Below are 12,739 nucleotides of genomic sequence, written 5' to 3'. Positions count from 1 at the left end.
GGAGCTGTTGCATTGTGGTAAACTATGGTCAATGACATGAGACAAAGTATATGTGAAATGCTGTATAGAAAGTGAATTTGCTCTGTAAATCTTCACTCAAATCACAGTTAAAAAAAAAAAACAAAACTGGTTGTCAAGAAGCTAGTACTGCAATAGTCTATGTGGGCAGTTAAACATTTGTTTTTAAAAGACTGAACTCAAGAAGAAGCAGCAGAAATGGAAAGTACAAACCACCGAACAATATATTAAAATAAAGTTCTAAGCTGAATAAAAGTAAGGAAAGAAATTAGACAAAACTAAGAGAAATTCTAGGTGAAAAATGATCCTGGGATATAGGATAGATTGTTTAAGTATAAAAGCAGAGAGACACCCAAAAGAAAAAAGTTTTTATATATTTGCTTATATTTTAAAAAGTCAAACTTTTAAAAATATGACCCATAAAAACCACTGACATAAAAGAAATCATTGACATCAACAAGAAAGTAATATGGAAAAAAAATCTACAGAAAACACAAACTAGGGGGTACAACTATCATATATAGAACATGTGCAAACTGTAAAGAAAAAGAAGTGGGCAAAGAATAAAAACAGCAATGAAATTAATAAATAATTAATAAATATATGGGTAATTTAGATGTACTATTAAATAAGAAAATAAACCTATCAGTCCAGTGCCTAGCACAATGTAGATGCTTAATAAAGTGTCATTTATCATTAAATCACTACTACTAATTACCTTTTAGCATATAAAATTAGAAAATCTTTTTAAATGATAACTCTTCATATTAGCAGAGGTACATAAGCCTTAGCTGGGGCCAGAGGGGGGGCATGTACATTACTAAAACTCATCAAGAATCATTAGTTTACATTTAAGACCTAAGAATTGCCCTTTAAGAATTCTAAAGACACAAGCAAAAACTAGAATATAGTCCACAGAACAAAGTACAAATAACACTTAAAGGGAAATAAAACAACCCGAAACAACATAAATGTCCAACAACAAATAGTAAATATTCCCTAGTAGAATAAGTTACTAAATTGCTTTTGAAAATAATTAAGAATCTTAATCAAAAGGGCGGAAATACAGAACAGAATTTCAAATTCTCATGGACTCCAGACTTTCTGGAGCCATGGAGACTGGATGAGTCCCTGAAACTATTGCCCTGAGATAAACTTGAAACCTTAAATAAAAAATATTCCCTGAAGTCTTCTTAAAACCAAACAACAGTCTAGCCTAACTAGTAAAAAGTATCTGCCTTGAACATTAGGCCCTTTTAAGAACTATCTATATGGGATCAAAGTGACAACAGCAACTTTTAAGATTAGATAAGCAACTTAAGAGTTTATGTTAATGGCGAAATAACTCAGAAAAGGAAGGTGCAAATGGACACACAACTTGAAAAATATAATCAATGTCACTACTGTACAGGTAGAAACAGTTGAATTGGTGTATACTTTGCTGGGTATAGTCTCAACAACAACAAAATAAAAAATAATAATAATAATGGCATTAAAGTGCTTATAATATAAAGTTAGCTGAGGAAAAAAGGTTAAAATAATATATGTATCTGTATAAAATACATACACACAAAAAATTTTCAAGACAACATAGAAGTTTTAATCATGTTCAACTCTCAATAGCAGAATGATAGTACATCTTTTCTGTATTTTCCAAATTTTCTTCTACAAACATATACTGTTTTTAATTATAGGGGGAAAAGACATTGTTTCTAAGGAAAGTAGGTGACAGGTACCTGAGAATGACAGAGTTAGATATGTAAAAGCAAACTGACTGAATATACTGGATCAGGATTCAAAGTTAATTCTGAGGTTTGCTGTTGTGTGTCCTGAGTAGTTCTGACTCATAGCAAGACTATGAGTCTGAGGTTCAGGATCTTTGTAACCAGAAGAATAATAGAATCATTCAAGAAAACAAGTTTGGGAATTCATGAGCCATACTAAAATGTGAATAAATGGTTATGTAAAACTTCCTATATAGAAAGTCTCTCTTTTAAAAGGAAGAAAGGAACGGAAGGAGGGAGGGGGGAAAAGCCTTTGACTCCAAACAAGTTTTTAATTGAGAGTAGGGCGGTGTGTGTACTGGGAGGAGGGAGTAAGGAGCTATTCCCTCTGGCACACACTTCTTCCCGCACACTCCTGAAAGCCTGCTTTTCAGGCGGCAGCAGGGATTAGGAGTCACACCCCCAGATACATAAACCAGTCCTATACTACTAACTAGGAGCTCTGGTAGCATAGTGCCTAAGGCACTTGACTGCTAACCAGAAGGCTGGCAGTTCAAACCCACCAGCCACTCCCCAGAAGGAAGATGGGGCAAATCTACTTCCATAGTGATATTGCCTCAGAAACCCAAGGAGGGCTCGCTATGAGTTAGGTCCAACTCAACAGCAAATAACAACAACAACAACATACTACTAACTTGCAGAAGTTACTTAATTTCTCTATACCTCAGTATTCTGAACTGTAAGTCACGACAATGACAACCATTTCACTGGTTTCCTCTAAGGACTGTATGAAAAGGGCTTAGTGCAGTTCCCGGCATATAGTAAATGCTCACTACGTGGAATGTGATATTACTCTACAGCATTTCATGGCCAATCAGAAATAGGGCGAGAGACTTCCGGCAGACAAATCAGAGCAAAGGATAAATGCATGCAGAAACAGAGACAGTCCAGGTATCTTAGCAACCTCACATTGGCTCAGTCGTCATTGTGGCAAATCTGTTAATAGTAAGGTATGAGTAATAATGCAGGAGTTCTGGCGGCATAGTGCCTGAGGTATTTGACCGCTAACCAGAAGGCTGGCAGTTGGAACCCACCAGCCACTCCTCAAAAGGAAGGTTGGGCAATCTACTTCCGTAGTGATACTGCCTCAGAAAACCAAGGCGGGGTCGCTATGAGTCGGGTGGCTCCAGGGCAGTGGATTCTAACTGACTCACAGTGACTGTACAGGACAGAATAGAACTGCCTCATAGAGTTTCCAAGGCTGTATATTTTTACAGAAGCAGACTGCCTCATCTTTCTCCTGCAGAGTGGCTGGTGGGTTCAAACCAGTGACCTTTTGGTTAGCAGCTGAATGGTTTAACTAGTGGACCACCAGAGCTCCTTAAGGTTTGAATGGATAATATAAAGTAAAAAAAAAAAAAAAAAAAAAAAACACTTAGCTGTTGCTTCTCTACTTGCAAGTTATTTCTTTGTGATTAATATCTATAAACTATTATAGCATACTTAGACAAATAATAGTAACAAATTAACTTAAAAACAATAAATCCTCATGAGAAACATTTACACTCATTTTAAAGAATGTGGAATATTCCTTTGGATAAGCAGGATTTATACTCCTTTGAAGAAATGACTGGAATGTGACTTTAGAAATGAGAAATACACTCAAGAAGTCCTGTTCTGAGGAGAGAGGGATCTCCGCCATTCATGATCTCTTTCTAGCAGCTGGGCTCCTGTCACTCTATCTCCAGTTATGTCCCAAAACTTCAATTTGAGGATGCAAATTCTCTAGAATGGTAAAACTGAATAGTTGTGAATTAAGGAAAATGGAAGAAAACAATAGCAGGGTTTTCCTTTTCAATCCAGCTTCAAAACTCTGGGCCACGTCTCAGGTTTGAACTTGAGAGCGTTTCCTTTGTCCTTTCTGACATTACTGGAGGAGAAAGGCCCCATGCCTCCTATCTCTGTGCTGGATGCCATCTTTAATGATGATATATGGGGGTCCTTTCCCCTCGGCACTGCTGGGGGGTCAAACATGTGACACCTCCCGCCTGAGTATCAACAAGCAAATTATAAACTGTGTCAATCCGAATTAATGCAAAGCTGTAATCCTCTTTAACCAGAGAGCAAATCACTGCCATGAGTTATGTTCATTCTGTAATCTGATAAGGAAGAGAGGGAACTCTAATAAAAGAGTAATGGGAGCCTTTAATGATGCTGGTAAAAGGTAGCACCAGTTAAAATATTGCTCTTGTTCCTGCTGATTAGATCAATGTTGCATATTTGCCCAGACTTGTTTCTCCTGTCAGAATAACCTGTGTCTTCTTAGGAGATAAGATGCCTCAGAGAAAACATCTGTATCTTAGGTATTCCTGTTCACAAGTTTTTAACCAACAGAAAATGCTCTATGGAGAGTACCTGGGGTCATGAGCCAATGCACTCTCAATGTTGAGCAAGTACACCAGGATCTTTCACCATGATTCAGCCACATTTCTACTGAAGACAAAGGGGTGCAGCAGGCAAAGGGGAGTGAAAATGCTTTAAGTGACCTCTGGGTTACCAATTAGAGGAAAAGAATATTGTCAGTAGAGTGGGAGAATACTCCCATATTTAGGGTGCAGACCCACACACAAAAATGGCAACTGAAGATAAATTGCTTGTACGAATTCCATTATACCAAGGCACCTCAAGAACAACGTGGCAGTGATGTTGACAAAGCACTTTACAAGGCTGGATTACATTTGTACATTTCTTTTCTAAAACTCCAGATGTAAGACAATAATGTATTTGGTGCTTAGTACTTAGCATTAAAGGATCATCTCCTTGTTCTTTTTAAATGCCAGCAGCTTCATAAAAGGAATGGAGAAAGTGTTTTATTTTAGGGGGAGGGGGAGAGTAAGGAGCTAAAATTCAAATTCTTTTGTTCCTGTTGAGAACGTAAGTTTTTGCAAAGGAATGAAGTACCTATAAAACATTAATATTGCTGCCATCTTTGTAGTAAGACAAGCAAATTACTTAAGAAATGATAACCTATGCTTTACAGGGACAGTACCATCAGAGGGTTTATCGAATAACCCGTCCCTGAAGCAGCAGGTAACACAAGCAAACCAGCTGTTTTCTCTGGTGCACATCAAGCTGTGCTGCTCAGACCTTTCCCATGCTGAGCGCCAAGCCCATGCCCCAGAGCAAACTGTTCACACAGGTTCCCTTTCCCGAATGTGTCAGTGGCCAGTTCGGAGAAACACATCTTTACTTCTCTCCAAGGTCTTGCTTGGTATTTAGCCTCCGACTCATCACACTAGCATTTTACTATCTGATCTACACTAACACAACAGAAGAAAATGAATGACTCCTTTAAAAGTTTGCTTCAGAGGGTCTGTCCAAAAACACAGGCCAATTAGTGCCACCACCACCCCACCCCTAAGTCTTCATTTTGTTAAAACTCTAATCAAGCATCTTAATGTTTACTTCCTACTCCCCTGGGTCTAACAAGGACTCCAGGGGTTTCACAACATGTAAAGTAAGCTCCGTTTCTAAAACATCCTTGATAAGCTTGGAATAGTTCATGGTCAGAGAGGTGAACAACAACCCTATAATTGTTCAGGCATCGTTCCCCACCAATGTGGTATCTAAGCTCTCCTCCTCCTTAGCCCACGGAAATGAACTACAGTCTCGCAGGACCCCTTGCCTTCTTAGCAAAGATGACTCTGAAGGGCGCACAGCAGTTGCTCTGGGAGCTGAGCTGCCCTAGGCCAAACGTATCAAGGGTTTAGTGTAGCCAGTAATCATTTTCAGGTTCACGGTAACCTCTTCCCTCGCAGATAAACATATGACTATGTGGGCAAAGTGGGATTCCTGTTTCGTTTTATTTCAATACTAGAAATATTTCTCTGGCATGCCACTGAAACCACTTGCCTGCCTCAGAATGGAGACAAGTAAAATTGTACTGGACCAGCACATATATAAAGCATCAAGGGTTACCTGAGACTTTCAACAACAGAAGGATACTTGAAGGCACATGAAGGTAATTAAAAAATCAGTATCTACAGTATACCTAGAAAGAAATGCTCAAAAGGGAAACCTGGTGACACTGGGACACAAATGGATCGCTTGACATTAAAACGGGAGGGCTTTTTTTTCAAACTTTTTAGTGTGGTTTGGGTGAAAGTTGACAAAGCAAATCGGTTTTCTATTCAACAACCCATACATAATTCTGTTTCATGACATCAGTTGCAATCCCCACAGTATAATGGTACTCTTTCCACTTCCTGCCTGTGTTTCTGTTTCCATTGTCTTTTCCAATCCTGTCTTCTGAGCTTGATCCTGGGCACATGCTGCCCTTTTGATACCATATGGCTGATTGTTCTAAGAAGTGCCTATCTCCCTGGCATTACTGTTCACCTTACAGACCTGTCTACTGTTTGGCTGAAAGTCAAGCCATGGGGGTGAGTTTGGCTCCAGTCTGAAAGGGTGTCCTAAGGACCCTTTGAGTTTTGTTCCACATTTTCCCCACTCTATCCAGAACCTTCCCCTGTGATCCCTTTCAGAGCAGTAGCCAGGGAGCATCTACTTCTGGTCTCTCAGGGTCAGGGAGGTTGAGGCTCATGTGATCTTTAATTTTCTTCACTCTTCTTCACTTTGGACGAGGAGAGACCAATAATTGTACCTCAGATAGCTGCTCATAAGCTTTTAAGACCTCAGTCACTACTCACCAAAGTAGGATTGGACTATGTTATGCCAACTGACCACAGCCCCCCAAGACTTGTTCCCTCAAGGTGCTTGATTATGTCTAAGAAGTTTTCATAACTTTGCCCCCATGTGCTCTACTATATATATGGATGTACTTGCAGCACACATAAATACCTACATAGAAACTTCCTGTCAAACCTGAATATATTTGTGGGTGTAGAGCCATTCCTTTTCCTACAGCTGTTTGGCTTTCATGTCTATCTAGTATCCACTTGTAGATTATTGTTATTACGTTATCATAGGATTGTGTATTTAACAGTATTTACCTTTGTTGCCTTTAACTCTTGTGCTCCTCTGGGTGTGTTCTCTGCCTTGAACATTTTGTGCTGACCTCTCTCATATGGTGTATAACCTTTTCCTTCACCCAAGTTAATACGTGTCTACCCTTTAGTTCGTGATTTACCCTCCCTTCTCCCATCCTTGGTTTCTTGAATGGATCATTTGAAGAGAAAAATCCCTAGTGCGAGAAAAGAGGGCAGAATATATTAGCAGAAATTAACTTAATGGATAGCAGTATACAGATCATCACATCACAAGAGAAATAAAATGACAATGCCACTATCATTTTAGAAATCCAAGTGTGTCTTCATCATTGTTAGCTGTCACCAAGTTGGCCTTGACTCCTGGCAATCCCACCGTCAATAGAGTTACTGCGGGCCGGCCCCCCGCCATCCGTGTGATCAGCTATGGAGCAGAGCACTATGCTCCCCGGGGTGTTCACTGGCCGATTTTTGGAAGGAGATCACCAGGCCTTTCCTCTTAGTTGGGAAGCTCTGCTAAAACCTGTTCAGCAGCATAGCAACATGCAAGCCTCCCCTGATGGACAGGTGGGGGCTACACATGAGGTGTGCTGGCCAAGAATTGAACCCAGGTCTCCTGCATGGGAGCAAGAAACTGACCACTAAACCACCAATGCCCCAGCTAAGGTTTCTTTAATACCCTGTGTTAAAGATCTCTTCTCTCTCCCTTACTGACCTATGTGCCAGTTTCAATTCATTTCATCCCAGTGCAAATTTAATGAGTTCAAACTGGACAGAGAATGTGGGGATTCAATGATAAGTAACTTCATTCCCTCCCCCGCCTACAACCCCCCAAATACCTTGGACATTAATCCAATTTAGTGCTATGTGTGGAAACTGGAACCAAGGATCAACTAAGAAAAAGAGGAGGACTTCCCTCTCCAGACCTACATGAGCTTGAAACCAAAGATGGAGCTGCCCCTGGGAACAAGAAATCAAAAGAGCTAGAAAAGGAAGTTGGCTAGGTCTTAAAAAGCCAGTTTTATCTAGATGGTCCCTAGGACAGAAAACATGAGGGAGATACCTTTCATTTATCTACTTCAACAGAGAAACAATCAGGACCTTCATACTTCTTCTTTACTACATGTATTTACAACTTACGATATATATATGGAGCTCTGGTGGCACAGTGCCTAAGGCATTTGACTGCTAACCAGAAGGTTGGTGGTTCAAACCCACTAGCCACTCCTTGGAAGGAAGGTTGGGCAATCTACTTTCATAGTGATACCGCCTTGGAAACCCAAGGAGGGGTCATTATGAGTCCAATCCAACTCAATGGCAGTGGGTGGATTTATATATATATATACATAATATACATATATATACATAACACACATACAATTTTCATAATAAAAAATATCTCATTTCTTTCGTTGATAAAAAATCTTATTGTAAAAAATTCAAGCAGTATGGAAATATGTATAATAGAAAGTAAAATGTGTCTTCTACTCCACTCCACCCAAAATGTAAACAATCTGGTATACTTGGCTCCAGAGTAATTTTAAATTTATAAAATTTTTTAAAGCTGAATCCATTCTCATGGCAAAATATTAAAGCCAAATGATGCAAATGCACTACTGTTGAGTCTGACCTGACTCACAGCGACCTCTCCTTGGGTTTCCGAGGCAGTATCACTGCAGAAGTAGATTGCCCAACCTTCTTTCCGAGGAGTGGGTGGTGGGTTTGAACTACCAGCCTTCTGGTTAGCAGTCAAATGCCTTAGGCACTGCGCCACCAGAGCTCCTTAAAGCTGAACAGCAGTATGAAAAATAAAATATAAGTCTCTCTTCACTCTAACCCCACCCCATTCCCTTATCCGTGAGTTGTGGTGGTTGTGTGGCGTCAAGGCTATTCCCATTCACAGGGAACAGAGGATCGTTTCCTGGGCTGTAATATTTATGAAAGCAGTTAGTTACATCTTTCTTCCACGGAGCAGTTGATGAGTTCGAACCACCGACCTTTTCTGGTTAGCAGCAGCGCTTAATCACTGTGCCACCAGAGCTCCTTTCCATCTGTGGGTAAATATTATTACTACTAGTGCTAATTTCCTTAGGTCAATTCCTATAAGTGGATTTTCTAGGTCAACAAATTCATATACTTTAAAAATTTTAAATACATTTCCAAACAGCCTCCAAAAAGATTTTACCCATTTACATTCCCAACCACAGAATATGGACATGCCTGCTTCTTCACACCATTATCAACACTGGGATTACCGACTCCTTGAATGTTTTCAAATTTAAGAGGGGAAAAAATGAAATCTCATTATTTTAATTTGCATATTTCTTTGATTAATGAGACTGAAAGTCTTATGTTTTCTGCCCATTTGAGATTTTTCTTTTATGATCTTTTCAGTCTGCTTACTCACATGCTTTGCCCATTATTCTAAAGAGATCTTCTAAGAGATCATAAAAATGCTTCACATAGGAATGAAATATGTCATATATTGAACTTTTTCTTTCCAGTTTGTCATTTATCGATTACCTTTGTTTTTGATGTATTTTTAAATGTGATATTTATGTAGGCAGATATAGTAGCATGGTTTCTTTCCTCAGTATCATGCTTATAAAGGTTTCCTCCACCTCAAAATCATTAAAATATTCTCTATTCACACTCCTACCCCAGTATGATGCTATCTGTAACTTAGCAAAGCAAAACCATTCATTTGAGGAAAAGCAGTAGAGGCAGTGATACTGGTATTTTAATAAATATGAAAGTCTCCCATTCCTCACAATGATGTCGTGCAATGTAGAAAATGAGACACAAAATAATGCAGTAGTAGAGTATTTCCAGTTGTGGGATTTTCTAAAGAAAAATAAAATAGGCCAAGCTACTACTGCCTCCTTCTGACATAACATAAAGTGGCAAAGCCTACTGAACCTGGAAGTTTTGATAATAGAAGCAGAAAGGGCCAATACTCAGTTATTCTACCCCTGTGTTAATCCAGCCTCTTCAGACCACAGGGCTTGAGTAGTAACGTGGATGTCTGCCTGTGTCCTTAGGAGACACAATGGGAATGGCGTGCACTCTGGTAACAATAAATGCTCAGGTCTCCAGCTACAAGACTTGTACTAAATTACTCGTATTAACCACCCGGAGAACAATGTTGATGATAAGCAATCAGACAGTCCATAAGGGGTAACCTTTTTTCCCATAAATACTTAATGTCACAAAGATACTGTAGTAAACACAAGGGCTGTTATCCCATAAACACATTCCCAATTCCTTCTCCCGAGCCTGCTCATAGAAGTGACAAGATAACACAGCTCTGGCTAATGATATATAAAAAGCTTGCTGAGGAAATTCTGGGAGAGCTTTTACTTTCCTGAGAAAAGAGAACAGGTATGGCTGGCATCCTCCTCCTCTGTTCTTCCTTCTTTGGACGAACGTTTTATGGCTGATGCTGCAGCAGCCACTTTGGAACCATGTGGAAAAAGCCAAGAGATCCTGGCCCTAACAATCATGGAAAACTGAAAACCACTACCACCAACTGCCTACTTTTCCTACAATTATTCTGCCAGAAAAATTGATTTCCATTTGCTTATACTTCTATAGTCAGGTTTTAAGTTCTTTGCAGCCCATGCACAACATAGTCCTAGATAATCGTAAATATAACCATTTCCAAAACATTCTTAGGTTTACATATGTTGCTGTTGTTATGTGCCATTGAGTCATACTCGACTCATAGCGACCCCTCCTTGGGTTTCCAAGGCAGTATCACTATGGAAGCAGATCGCCCAACCTTCCTTCCGAGGAGTGACTGGTGGGTTTGAACCGCCAGCCTTCTGGTTAGCAGTCAAGTGCCTTTAGGCACTACGTTACCAGAGCTCCCAGGTTTACATATAGTCAAACACAAAACCAAATCTACTGCCATCAAGTTGATTGTGACTCACAGTGATCACATAAGGTTTCCAAGGCTGTAAATCTTTACCGAAGCAGACTCCCTCACCTTTCTCCTGTGGAATGACTGGTGTGTTCGAACTGCTGACCTTTTGGTTAGCAGCCTAATACCTTAACCACAGCACCATCAGAGCTCCTTTACATCTAGTAGACACTCAAAATTTTTATATGAATTAATAAGTAAGATTCTGGAGAACTAAATGACGTTTTTAAAAGGAGACCACATACAGACAACCCCCAATACATAAAGCAAGCACATGTGCTGTCCTAACTCCTCTGTCCTAGAGAGAGATCCGATGTCTTAAATAAGTGGACTGAAGTTAAAAAGAAAAAAGAAAGCAAAACAACAAAAAGCCACCAACACAGCACTGAGATTTATGGAAATTTCTGGTTCGGTTTTACAGTAATTATGGGAGTAAAAAGTTGTGACAGGGACGCATGCTATGATGCCAATGACAAATGGTTAACTGATAAGAAAAAAATGGAGAGGGTGACAGGCTATAGAACAGTTCAATATCAGGCTGTCATGAAGCCATTTGAGACACATAATTAATCTATTACTCACCTGGCATCATCATTCATTGCAGTATGGTCAATAGGTGCCATGAAGCTCAACAGCTTGCTAAGGACATGAAACCTAAATAAAGCAGGAAACAAACAGGCAGCAACATTAGTAACTATTAACCCAGAAAAGGGAACACATTCTATGAGCTCAAAAACCCTAGGACTGATCACAGAACATCTGGCTCCAGAGGAGAACAGGGGGGCAATTCATAGGCACTTATGGCTCACAAACAGATTTACTTTTTTCTTTAATGCTTTAGGAGAAAGTCTGTTAACAGCACATCATAAATAGCATAATTCAACACAGAGCCGCCATTTATATCACAGCCCCAAAAAGTGTTCGCTTATGCTCTTGAGTAATACACTAACCCTTAAACACATTCCATTCAAAGAGAAACAGAAAAAGTAGAAATTCATGATAGAAAATGTGAAAAATAAGCAGATTAAAAAAAAGTCCCTCCACCTATAAACAATTGTTAACATTTTAGTTAGCTGTTTGTTTTACAGTGATCCTGTTATATAAATACAATTTTGTATTCTTTTTTTTTTCTATCATTTAACATTTTAAGTATTGCCCCATAAACAGTATGTATGTTAATGGCTGCACACAATACTGTGAGTGGAAGTATTATATTTTCATACTGTTGAACACCTATTCTGCATTTGTCTCAAATTCTTCATTTATTATTATAATGATGCAAAAAAACCTGCCCATCATGCTTCTTAAAACTGTCTGTTTTAAGGGACACACAGGGAGGAAGTGGAAAGAGTTCAATGTCACTCAACAAAATACATACGAATGGTTAAATGGAAAATCAATCTGTTCTGTAAAATTTCACTCAAGAGCTGTTTTTTTTTAAAGTCTGCTTATTGTTATCCCCTAATTATAAAAATTAATATATGATCCTCATTTGAAGTCCACAGAAATGTAGAGAATGGAAAGTCCCCTGTAGCTCTATGCCCTAGAAAAAAATCACTGTTGACTAAAACGCAGTTAAGTTTGGCTATAGCATTTCCCCTGTACAATATAAACTTGATAAATATTTTAACATAAAAATGAGACTGCTCTACCTAATATTCTCCATTATGCTTTTTTTCCACTGAACCATTTATCATATTATACTCTTTTTCACAGCTACAAAGTATTCCATTGCATCAATGGATCATAATTTAATCAATCTTTTTTATTTATTGACATTTATATTGCCCCCCTCCACTTTTTAAAACCATATCACACAATGACAAAACGAAGATTCTTATGCGTAAGTATTGTAAATTTAGGAGCTCTGGTAGCATAGTGCCTAAGGCACTTGACTGCAGTACCAACTGTAAGTTTGTTCACAGATTTCTATGCAATCAATTTCAAGATGTAAAGTCACTGACGCTAAAAGTGTGTTGTTGTTGTTGTTATGTGCTGTCAAGTCGGACCCGACTCATAGCGACCCCTCCTTGGGTTTCCGAGGCAGTATCACTACGGAAGTAGATTGC

At 39.0% G+C, this 12,739-nt stretch overlaps 1 protein-coding gene across 1 annotated transcript in view; it reads right to left on the bottom strand.

Moving 5' to 3' along the window:
* AATF (apoptosis antagonizing transcription factor) overlaps positions 1-12,739 on the bottom strand; it is a 176,765-nt gene that overhangs the window by 15,361 nt on the left and 148,665 nt on the right. Inside the window, exon 11 of the mRNA XM_007947889.2 lies at positions 11,253-11,324. Within this exon, the coding sequence (XP_007946080.1) occupies positions 11,253-11,324 (72 nt within the window). The remainder of the gene's footprint in view (positions 1-11,252; positions 11,325-12,739) is intronic.

This window comes from Orycteropus afer, unplaced genomic scaffold (genome assembly GCF_000298275.1).
Source record: "Orycteropus afer afer isolate SDZICR_OR568_19922 unplaced genomic scaffold, OryAfe1.0 scaffold00196, whole genome shotgun sequence".
Taxonomy (NCBI): Eukaryota; Metazoa; Chordata; class Mammalia; order Tubulidentata; family Orycteropodidae; genus Orycteropus; species Orycteropus afer.
The sequence above is the reverse complement of the archived record's forward strand: the minus strand, read 5'-3'. Positions and strand labels throughout refer to the sequence as shown.